Source organism: Pyrgilauda ruficollis, unplaced genomic scaffold, assembly GCF_017590135.1.
Source record: "Pyrgilauda ruficollis isolate IOZ18807 unplaced genomic scaffold, ASM1759013v1 scaffold17, whole genome shotgun sequence".
NCBI lineage: Eukaryota > Metazoa > Chordata > Aves > Passeriformes > Passeridae > Pyrgilauda > Pyrgilauda ruficollis.
The window spans coordinates 8,851,965-8,865,686 of NW_024515875.1; the positions used below are offsets into that span (position 1 = coordinate 8,851,965).

At 44.7% G+C, this 13,722-nt stretch overlaps 1 protein-coding gene across 3 annotated transcripts in view; it reads left to right on the plus strand.

Annotated features, from left to right (window-relative positions):
- Positions 1-11,227, plus strand: part of CFAP91 (cilia and flagella associated protein 91) — a 31,549-nt gene extending 20,322 nt beyond the window's left edge. For all 3 annotated transcript variants that reach the window (XM_041464097.1, XM_041464095.1, XM_041464096.1), the window contains exons 12-18: positions 531-602; positions 1,886-2,032; positions 4,522-4,743; positions 5,982-6,130; positions 7,325-7,416; positions 10,632-10,902; positions 10,982-11,227. In XM_041464097.1, coding sequence (XP_041320031.1) covers positions 531-602; positions 1,886-2,032; positions 4,522-4,743; positions 5,982-6,130; positions 7,325-7,416; positions 10,632-10,885 — 936 coding nt within the window. In that variant the 3' untranslated portion in view covers positions 10,886-10,902; positions 10,982-11,227. The remainder of the gene's footprint in view (positions 1-530; positions 603-1,885; positions 2,033-4,521; positions 4,744-5,981; positions 6,131-7,324; positions 7,417-10,631; positions 10,903-10,981) is intronic.
- The last annotated feature ends 2,495 nt before the right edge of the window (positions 11,228-13,722 follow it).

Sequence of the window (13,722 nt, forward strand, 5' to 3'; positions counted from 1 at the left end):
TTATGAGTCTTAAATTTACTGAGTTACTCTGATAAAGATCACCACTGGAATAAATATCAAAAGAAAAATTGTAAATGTTCCCTTTTAATTTAAAACCCTTTTTTTATGGTTAACAGCTCTCTTGGACATATTCTGTCCTCTTAGTGTCTCGACTTGTTAAATTAATGTAGCTGATGCTTTTTTTGCAAACTTAGATTCAGTCAAGCTACAAATAGTACTTAAAATGCATACAGTAATTTTCTCCATCAACATCCCCTTATCATTAGGTTCTCATCTCTAAAGACCCTCTAAAATTTCAAATAGAATCTAATTATACAACCTTTCTTCCCAATCCCTTGTAAAACATGAAAGTACATGTTATTCTGACTCACCTTCCTTTCCCTGGAAAATAGAAGAATGGTGTTCAGAAACAACGAAGAAAAGACAGGATATGAGTTAGACTGTTTAACATTTAGACAGATAATCTACAGAAATCCCAGTCTCCAAAGAAATAGTTGATGATTGTGTTGATATTTGTTATGTTTTGGCAGGAGGAAGAGGAAATAGACCTAGCAGTGATTTGTTTGCAGAAGCTGCTCCGAGGCAGGGCTCTTCAGAACATGGTATTCTGTCTCTTTGTTTATGTCAGTCTTCAGAATGGTGGTGGGAATGACTGATTGCAAAGGGTGTTTGCAATCTTTCTTCCTGCACTAATCAGGGGTAGTGAGGCTCTTTGCAGTGGAATTACTCAAATGGCAAATTCCAGACTAGATCTGGACCGTGAGTACATTCTGCTATGATTATGGCAAGGTCCCAGGCACAAGAAACCTCCCACATCCCAGGAGGGCAGCTTGCTTTTCATACCATCTTTCTGGTTTCCACTGGTGGTGAGCTGGACCCCAGATGAGGAGCAGCTGAAGCCTACCACCATGATGTGCAGGACCCATCATTCTGCTTTCAGGGGAACAGAAGTGGGTCTAACTAAAAAGTAATTCAGTAGCCACCATGCCTCGTGGGTGTGATATTAATCAAGTCTCTCACTTGTGATCAAACCAGTCTTGAAGGTTTGGTTTTGTGCCCCAGAAAGTACAATTGATACTCTCTTGCAGTAGCTATTTAATGTTTTGAAGTGTTCCCATGCAGGACCCTGAGCTTTAGCAAACCATAGGATATTGTGGAAGTGGCTTAAGGTGGAGTATAGAGTTCCAAAGTGTTCTCCAGTTGTGTGATCTGTGAGAAGCATGGTTGGGGCCACTGAAGGATTGTTGACTTTCAGAGCATGAAATGTCCCACCATTTTAGGAATCTTCATCCAGTTACTGCTGGATCAGAAATACATTACTGATTTTGAGAATGACACGAGCAGGGTTGAAGTGATCTTTTTTTGCTCTTGGAAGTCCTGTTAGAAGAGAGTGGGATTGAAAGTAAAACAGTGTCAGGGAGGGCTGGGCCACATAACCCCATTCCAGGGATGGCAGCAGTTTCAGCAACCTCCCCACCAGTTTATGGCTTTGCGCTGTTGCTGGGCTCCCTCAAAATGAAGGTCAGAGGACACGAGATGTTGAAACACTGTGAAGCTTTGACATTGAGGCTGATATAAGAGAGTGTGCAGAAGACCATTACCCTTTTGACATAGGTGGTGGTGTTCCACATTCTAGTGGTTTGAGTTTGGGTGAAACCAAACAGAATAATAATAATAATAAAAAATTTAAAATATAAAATTAAAAAAAGTAGCAGATCTACAGCTATAGGGTTTGCCTAAATGCAAGCACAAATTTTTTAAAGAGAACTAAGTCTTGTCACAGCTGACCTTGCAACTTGGAGAAGAAGGGTGTGTTTTGCTGGCAAAAATATGTTGCTCTATATTCTCCATTTAATACGCTCAGTTGTTCACCTTTATTTTAAAGATATTTGAAGGGAAGGAGAGGCACCTGGATCTGATCCAAGAGCTGCGCACCACTCACGCGCTGCAGGAGGATGGACAGCTGCTCTTGAAGGCACAGAAGCAAATGACACTGTCTTTACAGCGACAGCGTGACTCACAAATGAAGCAGGTTTGCTTGCATAGATGGGAAGGTTCACAGCTCTATCCTGACCAGACACGCTGTGCTTGCAGTACCACAACACTTTCACATTTAATTTTTTATGTTTTCTGTTACCCACAGCGTAGAAGGCACCCCAATAGCAATAATTGCACTGGCCATGTACTGAATGCCTGAGGGGCTAAAATTGCTCTCTCACTGCTCTGGAGGCTCTGGGGAATCTCAGAAACAGACTGAGGCACCCTGACCACAGCTGCTATGCAGCCTGTGTTTGCTTTGTTTGCAGACAGAGCACTTATTTATATTTACAGGGCTTTGAACAAACTGCAGTGCCAGATGACCCTCAGTTTTCCCACATTTCAATCCATTTAACTGGTACTGTGACCTGGTATCACAATACACGCTTGTCACTCACATCTGTTGGATGTTTTCCTGAGTGTTTGTTACTGCTCTGTCATTTTCCTGTCCCTTTTCTAGCTTGGCACCCTCTCAGGCTCCTCCTCACACATAAAACCTCACAAAGGCAGCCAAAGCCAACTTATTTTGTAAATCCTGCTGGGCTCAAGATTTCTAGAACCTTAGCAATGGTGACACATTGAGGTACCTGCCACTGTATGCAGAGCAAAGAAATTTTGGGCTCCATTCTCTGCCAAGGATCTAGTGAGAGCCAGGGATGCAAATTCCCATCCTGTTTCCTTACAGTGCCCCAGCCTTCCAGAGGAAAGTGAGTGAAATGGCAGATGCTGGTCAGGAGTGGATCATAAAGAAGTTTTGTCCAGAGTTCACTACATTTCAGAGAATGTAGTATCTATCACATTCCTGCAAGTTTTCTTGTAATTTTTACTACTCTGCTGTTTTTTTCAATGACCAGCTGTGAGGCAATTTGGCAGCTTCCATATTGCAATAACAGCATCCACTGGCAAGTTGACCTGGTAGAGGTAAAGCCACACCACTGTTTCCTGCTGATTGGGCAGCAACAAAATTTCCCCTTAAATCTCAGTAAAAACTGAATCAGGTGACTGTGCTTTATCATTTACCATTTAGCATTTCCAGATACTCCCTCATGCACAGGAAGCCCAGGTGTGGAATGCAGGAACACAGAATATTTCTGCTGAGGAATTTAGAGAAAAATAAAAGCCTTAGGCATTATAAATTTGCAGTGCTCCATTTCTTCAGGAAGCCCAGGTGAAAGTGAAGGAGAAAGCAATTCAAGCACCATAATGACATTCATAGAGGAGAGAGAGCAAATGTTAAAGATACTGACCTCTGATCTCAGAATTTCCTTTGTGGAGAGCCACTATCCCCCTCTGCTGGTATCTGTCTCCTCTCACTTTTTTTTTTAACTGTCTCTGAAAGTTCACAGTCCAGGGCTCAGGTTTTCAAACATGTTGAACTTCAAAACTCTCTGGAATGCATGTGCAGGAGTTTTCTATGTGTGTGTTTCAGAAAGTCACGGATGACTCTCAGTTCTATAGGATTTGGTGGTCACAGGTTTTTTTCAGGTTTTGGACCATTTTAGTGTAAAATAAATGCTTCCTGCCTAAAGAGGATGGAAACTCCACATAAAACAGTCAAAGATGAGGACCTGAAAATTTTGGACTCATATATAACAAAAGTCTAATACAAGAGTGTTGCTGAGTTGTTTTCCTCCATTTCACACTAGTTTTATATACAGCACCTGAAGCAATGAAGAGGAGGGAGCACTTTAGTTCCATGTTATCCCTCCCTGTGGGGTGGTGCAGTTACTGCATCTCCATCTTCCATCTGAAACACCTGTGGGCTAAGTGCTGTCACTTCTAGATGTGTGCAACATTGACAATCCCACTTCCTTTGAAACACTGCCTGGGCAAATGGCACAGCTGTATAAGAAAGCTGATTTATTATTACTTGTCTGGGATATTTCAGCTCCACTTCAACTTTTATGTTTAGATCTATTCTGTAATTGCCTGTTTATTTCAACAGAACACAGCATCCCAGCCAGTTCCAGACATTCCCTCCTGCCAAGGCCTGTGGCTTTAGAGTCCGTTCTGGAGATAATGAACTCCCCATAGATCTTGTCTCTTTCTGTAGTGCAATCACACATACCCAGCCCATAGAACAGGATGTGCCTGGAACAAGGAGTGAATGGCACAGTAATGCTGAACACCTGGAATCTTGTCTCAGCTCTGTCACAGACTTTCTGATTTTCCATTACCCGGAATTTTGAGGTCTCATTTGCACTTCTGCAAACTTCATATAATTACTGTCAATTTGAATTTGTCAGCAGTTAGTAACTTGTACAATTTTAGGTTCAGTGCCTGAAGCTGCAGGTACTCATGGTTGCACTGTGCAGAAACCAGTCAGGGCATGTAACACATGAAGAGTGCCAAACTCCTGGGACTGTCCCGTGGCTGGTCTGAGTGGATGCTGCAGAGCTGTCTCACATGCCTGTGGTAGTCCTGGGACTTCATACAAGATTCCTGGGGTTTGTAACACAATTCTTTGCATTTTTCTTTTGAAAGCTGTCAGCACTGGAAAGAGACTTGGCCACGGTAGAAGGAAGGGCACTGGCGAACATGCTTGATTTTCTGTCCAAAGAGCTGGTGAGGCTGCAAGAAGAGCAGAAGATCCATGCTTTGCTCATGCTGGCTGAGAGGCAGAGGCGGATGCGGGAGGCAGAGGAGAGCGGACGGCGGCAGCTGGAGGAGAGCCGGCGGCAGGAGGAAGATGAGCTTTTCAGACAGGCAAGAGAGGGAGACTGCTGGGACTGTAGGCAGTTTGTAGGAACTGCCTTCTTGTGGGAAGGTCCAGATGGATGGGAGCTGCTTCAGTGCTGACTTTGGTGATGGCTAGTTCTAAAATTGAGGGGGAAAGCTTCGCGAAGAGAGGGTGATTGCTTCCTGAGAGAGCCATGTCCATTAAACGAAGGATGATCTGAATACCCCTACACACAGTCCTGTTAGGCCTGTCATGAATGGGTGGAGGTTTCTCAATTTCTCCAGTAAACACCTATGGAGAACAGATGTACCTAGATCACCTCTAGGAATAATGTTTTGTCAGCACTTGTTCTGCCCAGCAGAACTGGTATGTGCTTTTCTAGGAAGGATGCTTTTAAGCAAGGGTTTGGAAAGATTTTGCCCCTCCCTCCCGGCCCAAGTGGACTGCAAATAACAAGAGGTACAACACTTTGAAGTAACAATAATAGATAAAATAACCTTGAAATCAAGAAAAAAATACTGACTTACCATATTCCATAACTATTTTATAGTCCCATTCCTATTTCCTAGCTCTTGACTGCATGAAGCATATTTCTCCCTGTTGAAAGACATGAGTGGGAGTCTAATTGACTAAACCAATAATTTTCAAACCTTGTGGGAGGTGGTTAATACCAAAAGGGTCTGGCATCATGTTTATTTTTTTTAAATTTTAGCTTCTCATCTTTTATGTATTTCTGAGTGGTAAGCAGGTAAGGCCAAGGTGCCATCAAGCTTATGCCCTGCAGATTAGCAGATGAGCAACACCCGTTTCTAGAATCTAGGCTCTACAACTATTATAAAGAAACCAATAATTTTATCTTGGTTTTTGACTGGCTTGATGGAACTTTCTCCTTTAGGGTTTGCTCGAATGAAAGCTGATTTATTTACTGAAGTCAATATCCATGATTATTACTTGGCAATTGTTGCTCAGGAGACCATGAGAACTGAGGGAGCAACTGCCATTGCATTCACAGGACTAACCTGCTGCACCAGAATTGGATCTGTGAATTGGTTTTCTTTCACCTGCACTTGTTCAATCAGTTCTCAGAAAGAATTACTAGAAAATAAATTTTTCCAGAAAGCATCTCTGAAAACAAATCTCAGGTTGGCCTGCCTGAAACAAAGAGTCTTGTGAAAATCTGTTGCTCATGCTTCTCTGGAAATCTTCCACTATGTTCCTGGCACAGCAATAGGCAGAGGAACAATATCTTGGTGTTTTGTTCTAGGTGGTGGATGTTCAGGACAGAACTATTGACACCTACTTGGAAGATGTTATCCTGAGCAGCATGGAGAGGGCAGCTGAAGAGCAAGCCAGGGAAGAGATTCAGAAAAGGGCTGTAGAAATCAATGACATTGCTTACGAAATGGAGAGTCGGTAGGTTATTAAACAGCACGTGAGGGGCTGTTCACAGCAGCTTAGAACCTGCCTGACCATGTGCATCTGTGGCTGTGTGCATCACCCAAGCCATGGGAAGGGCAGAGCACTGCTGCTCGTGGTCACTTCATTAGTGTGGCTGCTGTATGGGAACCACGCTGCTCCTACCTGCTACACACTTATAAATCCATCAGAGCCTTATTTCCATACAACATGTGCCAGGTTCCCTTTGCAAATCACTTGTGTGATCTGTGAATCACCCTTTTTAGATTTCTCCACACCAGCGTGAGGCTGTGACTGAGCTTTAAGTGAATCTGGGAACTGCCTAAAGCAATACCCATTCATACCGATCTTTTCATTTATTTACACTACTACAGAAAATCCATTTGAAAGAGATCCTAAAAGATACAGCTATACACAGCCTTTCATTCTGGGGTGGCTGTTCTTTAAGGAGCTGCCAATTTCCATGGAGGTCACTCATATTGATGGCTGCCTGACAAGGCACTTGGAGTAAAGTAAGTTGTTGAGAACACCACAGTCTGTGTTTGGCTGGGGTATCAGCAGTGAATACTTCTTAGGACCTGCCAAACCTCCGTTTCAGTTTCTATGCTCTTTTTTGGTATTGAGCCATAAAAATCCCAATGACACAGTGACTCTCCTATGGTAGAGCAGCTGTGTATTTTGTATCTGGATGAATACAAGCAGAACGTTGGAGTCCTTGGGGGAATGAAGCGTACATAACGCATGCAGCCCCTGAGCCAACTGGGAACCCACCAAACACTGGCATGGAAAAGAGCATGGGGGCCAGCCAAGTGCAGAGTCACAAAAGGGAGGAATTTAGCAAACTCAGCAATGGACCAAAGACTAAATTGACAAAGACACAAACCCTCAGTGATATCCGTGTGCCTAACTCAGTTTGTCATCAGAGGGAACTGAGCTTCTCAGTACCTTTGAGAATAAGGCATGTAGGGTGATCCTGCTTTCCAAGGCACTGTTGAACACACTGGCAGTGCAAAGGGGAATAGTCACACTGTCACCTATTTGTAGGATAAAGATAGACCCAGCTGACAACTGCTGCCGTGACAATACACTCCCTTGGAAAGAGTGAGGATATTTACAAGGGAGACCTGTTTTTGCAGAGATGGTCTGGAGAGAAAATTTAAGTACTAATACCACTGTGCATCTGTCCTGCAGTCGAACTCGCCTACAGTCAGAAGAGATTGTAGCAGAGCTGGTTTATAATTTCCTGATCCCAGAAGCTGAGAAAAACTTTATGAGAGAAAGAGGTAAGGAGTTCAGTAACTTTATTTTCTTTGTGAACTGGTTCACTCTCCTTATTCTAGCTCCCTGAAAGGAATGATGCAGCCAAGAGTTGTCTCAGTTCCCTGAGATTCCTTTTTGGCACTCTGCAGGTAGAAAGTTAAGCTCTTTCATTCTTTTTTCTCCAGTTTCTCATGAGCTTTAGTCTTTTTAAATGGTGACTGAAATTCAGACCTGCTGTAAGATCTGGCATATGCTTTTGCCAAGAAAGTTTAGATCAAATAATCCTTGAGGTACCTTCCAACCTGGCTTGCTATGATAAATTTGGTGTATCTGCAACAATAAAACTGCATGAAAAGAAGCAGCCCATTGCACATTCAGAACCAAACTGCTAAAAATCTTTAAGTAGCACAGCTGTGAGTTGTGTTACTATATGGCAATTTCTAAAACTAAAGGAGACTTTAACAAGCAAATTACTTAAATATGTGTCATATATAGAAGGAAGGTTATACACTTTCCTATGCTTCCCTCTCCTCCCCTGTGGGCTGAGAGCAAGAGGTAAAGTTTTTAGGTTGGCTGTAGTGGCATCATGTTTTAAGGAGACAACCTTGCAGTAGTAAAGGATGTTTCTGTTTAACAAAAATAGAATAGCATCTGTCATCTACAGGGGATAAACACAGGAAAGCTGTGTATTACAATAAGTAATGTCATGAGTAAGTGGCTGTTCCTGACTGGGATGTTTCCACTGACCAGCACAGGTGGAAGATCTTTACTAAAGCAGTCACCCGCAGAAAGTGAATATGACCTAAGCAAAGCAACTGCATCACAATACAGCTTGAAAGAGTCCTTGCTGCAGTGCTCTTCTCTGCCTTGAGAACAAAGGCACTTAGTTCATTGCCTCTTTTATTGCATTGTGAATGAGAGCACAAGCCCTGAGTACGCAGTTTGTGGTCTCTGAATTGTGCAAACTTTCTTCTTCCTATCGTGTGTATTGCCACAACAACAGGACCTGCTCTGCAGCTGGCATTTCTGCACAAGCTTAAATCAGCTCCCTTCACTCTAGCACTGCTTCTGCCAGCCTTCCAGAGCAGGTGATGTAATGGTAGTCAGTGAAGCCTGCAGCCCAGGCTCTAACACACACAGGTTCGCCTGTCTCAGAAAGGAGAGCAGAAAGAAGACCTGGAGATGGCTTAGGATTCTGGACATACTGAGGACATACACCTAGGCCCCCAAAATACATACTGGGCTTAAATGCAGCAGCAGCTGATGAACAAAGCACCTCAGATGCACTCTCAAACAACAGAAGAAAAAAAATCTTCAGAATCTGTGATAGCTACCGTGAGTTTGCCTGGAAAGCAGAGCTAGACCAAATTAAAAATTAAAGTGGATGCTGGTGGAATAGAGCAGCAGGCAGTTTAGTAAGAGAGCTCCTTCTAATGTGATCAGGATAAATTTGTCACAATATTCTTGTGATGGCAGAAATCAAATGTCAGGAAGAGACCTGGCTCATACTCTCTTCTGCTATTGCTGCATGGGGTGGAGGGAGCTCCATTCACTTAAGACAGCTGAATTCTACCTGATGTACACTCTGATGAACACACCCTGCTGTAAACGTCCTGCAGAGTGATACTTTCAGGGAAGCAGAATCATTAACTATTCCATGGAAATCCAAAGGAAATAGTATCAAAGAATGGCATTAGATCTCAAAAACACATTAGTGTATTGTATTTCTGTGATGTCTTTTAAAGCTTTCCCTACAGTGAGCCAAATTATTCATTATGAAACTGTGTTTTAGCAGCCTGGCCCATGCTTGAGCATTCACCTTCCTTGAAGCTATCAGGAAGTGATCTAAGAGCACAGTTATCTGGCCTGTCAAAGGACCAAATCCATTTGTAGAGCAACGATTTGAGGGCTGCAGCTCAGTTTTGCCTACACTTTAGCTTCCCCTTAAACACCTGTTTTGCCATTACCTAGTTTGGGATTTTTTTTCCTCCTCATTTTGTTGCATTTTGATGCATAATCATTTTGATTATCCAATACTGGCTCACCCTGAAAAACCTCTGCACATCAATTCTGAGCCCTGTCTCAGTGGAAGTAGAAGTCACTGTGCTGATATGAAAAACCTCGCTTGGAAAAGGACAGTCACTTGCCAGTTTCAGCACTCTGTCCTTTAGATGGAATTCACTGTGGATGGAGAAAGGGACTGCAGCAATTCCAGGGGAGTATTCCCAGTATAGCTGATGCAGTTGATGCAAACAGGATTGAAGCCAAAATGCCTTGGGTAGAGAAGCCTCTCCTGGGAATGAGGGCTGGCTGATGGAGGTCAGCTTTTCAAATGCAAGTGAGATCCAGTTGCATTCACTGTTGACAAAGTGGACCTGGGAGATGGATAAACATAAACAGGGTGGGTTGGTAACGCTGAGTGACTGAGACAGGGACAGCAGAACTGTGTGCCAGCGTGCAGGACACCACTGCTTCAGATTCACAAAGTGCAGCTCAGCCTTGGAACAGGGCAAAGTCTTGGACTTGTGTAGGGAAGTGACAGGATGAGAGCCATGCCTTGTTCCTGCATCATTCCTCACACCCTCCATAAGACACACGGTCCTTCAGTCCCTGTGAGTGAAATAAAGAGGGAAAAGGCGAACAAGGAATAGTGAAGAGCAATAAAGAGAGCTGTAGGGTGAACACTTAGGCTTGGGTAATTATTTCCAGGTGGTGGGTTGGAAATATATGCAGATTACTTTGGATGAAAGGAGACAATCCTGCAGTAGCTGAGGGGAGGTGATAAGGTGGGCAGGGAACTTCATGTGTCAGCTGTGGCTCCAAGTCTTACTTGGAACTCAGTAAGAGTTTCTCAGTGCAGGTCAAATCCTGGCACAGGAGATGGCAGATATCAGCTGGATTCTTCCAGAGTCTTGCTGCAATTAACAGACACTGAAGGAGAAGTTATTTTAAAGCCTGATAATATATCCTGGCCAGTTGTTCCCAAAGCTAGAAAGGAGAACGCTTTGGCTGTGCTTCCCACTGTGGGGGCCAGTCTTCGAAGTGAAATGCAAAGTTGGTTGCTGCTATTAGATGGCAGTAGAACGCTTTCAGCCAGAGTTAGAAGGGCATGATTTTTTTTCATGAGAGAGTTTTCCACAGCTGCAGGATTGCTAAAAGCTACTCCTCCCTTCTCCCCTACAGAGAACACTTTGCTGTACATTTCCAAGTAAAAGCCTTACCTCTTTTTTTTGCACAGTGAGGCAGTCCCAAAGAAAACACATCTACGCTGCTCATCGGATTATCCACGGGGGCACAGAGAGGGCTCTGGCTGATCTGGCACAGCATCAGGAGACATCTGCCACCAAGAGAGAGGAAGATTCTCCTGCTGGAACCCCCAGCACAGCTCTGAGTGGGATAGCTGCTGAACCAAGTGCAGCTGACAGCACTCACCCTGCCACAGTTGCACGTGAAGTTGGACAAGGCTTCCACAAGGATCCCACAGCCTCCTAGGACAGAAGATGAGTGAGGTGGGTTTCCCTTCCCCTCTATGATTTGAGTTTGGAGCATGGTGAGGGAAAGGGAAGTACATTATATTTACTTTTTCAGGGCACCCTGAATGGAAAACCCTCTCTCTCCTTTGGGCTGTCCCTTCTGCTGCCTGCCAGCAGTGTTGTCCTGGAATCATTCTGTGTACATTTTGGTGTGGCAGCTACCTCCACTCCCTCCCCAACTTGCTTTGGACTTCATTAGCTAATTTTTCTGTTCTGATTATTTAGAGAAGCTTGAATGAGAAAGCAGTGTTAGCATTCCTTGTTTGTTTTCCTGGCACAGACAAATAAAAATCTGCACCTGGGCTTTTGGTGGTATTTCCTTGCTTCAATAACATTAAATGAAAAAATAGTCAATAAGTGGAAAATTTTGAGTTGAGACCATCCACAGACAAGTGTGTCCTACTGATTTCTTTAGTGGTTTAAGGCCCAGGGGCTTCCTGCATTAGCACTGCTATTAATAAAGCACAGGAGCTGAACAAAAACACTCAGATCATCTTTTTACATTATTAGTCCTTGGAGAAAGAAGAGGCGCCCCTGACCTCAGCAGGGTGGTTTCTGACAAGCAGGCAGTGTCTGGCACAAACCTAGGTGATAGCAGGGTGACACGGGCATGGTGGGGCTGATGCATTTTCCAGAAGTGTTCCTCTTCGGGCTGACTGCTTCCTGCTTTTATCACTGCAAAGAGCAATTCTGGAAAGAATCTGCTTTTGCTTGGAACAGTGTTAGTCCCTCTGGCTCTCCAGCTTCAAGGGCTACACAGAAAGGATGCTGGCTTTGCTGTGTGCTGGCTTTGCCGTGTTTGCAGGCACGGGGGTGCTCCAGCTCCAGATGTTGGCTCAGACAGGCACAGTGCATCTGCCACAGAGCTCAAGGCTTGCTCAGCTCTCCAGCACTCACGTGTCAGAATTCCCGAGGGCTGTGGCCTTAGTGCATAAAGGGACATTTACGCCAAGCACCGCATTTTGGAGGGGCGGGCACAGCCACGCCACCACATCCAAAATGCTCATTCATTGATGGCTCCAGCTTACACTGCCAACAGCAGTACTGGCCCTCAGTGCTGCGGTGGTAGCGGGCTGATCTCTCCCTGCTGCCATCATTTCTCCCTGTGGATCATCTTTTCCTTGTGCTGGGTCTGTAAAGCTCAGGTGTGGTTTGGCTAATCCCAGCCATAGTGCCTCTCCTACACAAACCAGCAGCTGGTCAAAAATGGTGCTCATTAATGCATTCCTGTAAGGATTCTGCATCGGGTCTTTGTTTTGTGGGTTAGGCTGGGGCAGGGTACAGGAAAAGGAATTTACAGGGAGGGAAGAGGGAGGAGAAAGGAGGCTGGATACCCCTGTATTCCACTGGGGAGTAAATAACAGCTGGAGAGAGGAAAAAGAGCTGTACCAAACCACTGCTGGTCTCCAGGTTGCTGAACCACGGGACTGCTGGAGTCAGGCAGCCTCTGTAAATGCTGCAACATCTGGCAGGAGTCAGAGAGTGGTGACCAGTTTTGGTGAGGACTCTGTAAGGATGATCCCATCAGGGACTGGGGATCTGGAGCAATTCTCATGGTATTCATAGCTAGTCAGTAAAAGGGAAAGTTGCAAATACAAAAATACAGAACAAAACACTCTGCACAGTGTGGGAGGAGAAGCTGTGCAGGCATCAGCCCTGTAGCCTCAGGCCACCTTGCACAAATTTAGCCTGGTTAAAAGGAGGGGGGAATAAAGTGAATCACAAGATCCACTGTAATAGGAGAGACATGGAAAACTTGATGCAGCAGAACAGTGGAACAGGAAGACCCATCCATTGAGGCATTTGCTGTATTTCTGAAGATGGTCTGGCAAAATAAACGTTCTGCATGTGGCTTACTGTACAGTTTGATGTGGTTTTATAAAGATAAGCATTCCAGGAGGTGTGGGAATGGACAGAGGTTGCAGCACTTTGGTCTTCTCTAGGGATACAGCCTTGCATGACAGTGAAGGGGCAGGGGATTCCAGATGCTGTGCACAGGCTGAGCTATAAATGTCCCAGCTTCTATTATGATTTAAGGGACACCATCAGGGTAAAGCCATCTTTTTCACATGACATTGCCTAGCATGTAAACTGAAGGCCACGGCAGGATTCCTGCAGGAAACTCTTCCGTAGAAACTGCTTTCAATTGTCATGTGGGTTTTTTTCTCAAGCTTTGCAGAATGTACTTTTGAGAAAGAAAATGAGTGCAGTGAGAGGGAATTGGGATCATAAATCAACAGCACAAGAATGCAGCATTCCCTCTCCTAGCAGGAGGCAGAACAACCGTGGGGAGGAGCCCATACCCGAAACAAACACAGCAGATGCCTCCAGGGCTGCACCAATACACTGCAAACACGGGGAAAATTCAGCTTGTCCCTTTTCTTTCACCAGCTGCCCACAGGGAGGGAGCCTGGCTGTGCTGCTCTGCTGGCTCCTGTCTCCTGGCAGGTGGGGGAGTCAGGGCTGAGCCAAACGGGCCTCTGGGGTCACTGTGCCCTGAGAATGGTGAAACACTGCTCTCTGCAGTAAATTAATGAATGCAAATTGTCCCAGGGCTTCCCTGCCGATACAGCTCTGGTGGTGTGGGAGGAGAAAATCCTGTGGCACCAAGAACAGTTCAGCAAAAAGGACTTGGGGCCCTTCTTTACTGGAAACGTACAGTGCCTGCATTTCTGTCAACAGAAAACCACACCAAACCCACACTCCCCCATCTCTCCTGCCTCCCTTAAAAGCAATATGACCATCACAAAAGCTGCAGCCATAGACCTGGGTGTGGTGCTGTTCAAAGAGTTCCTG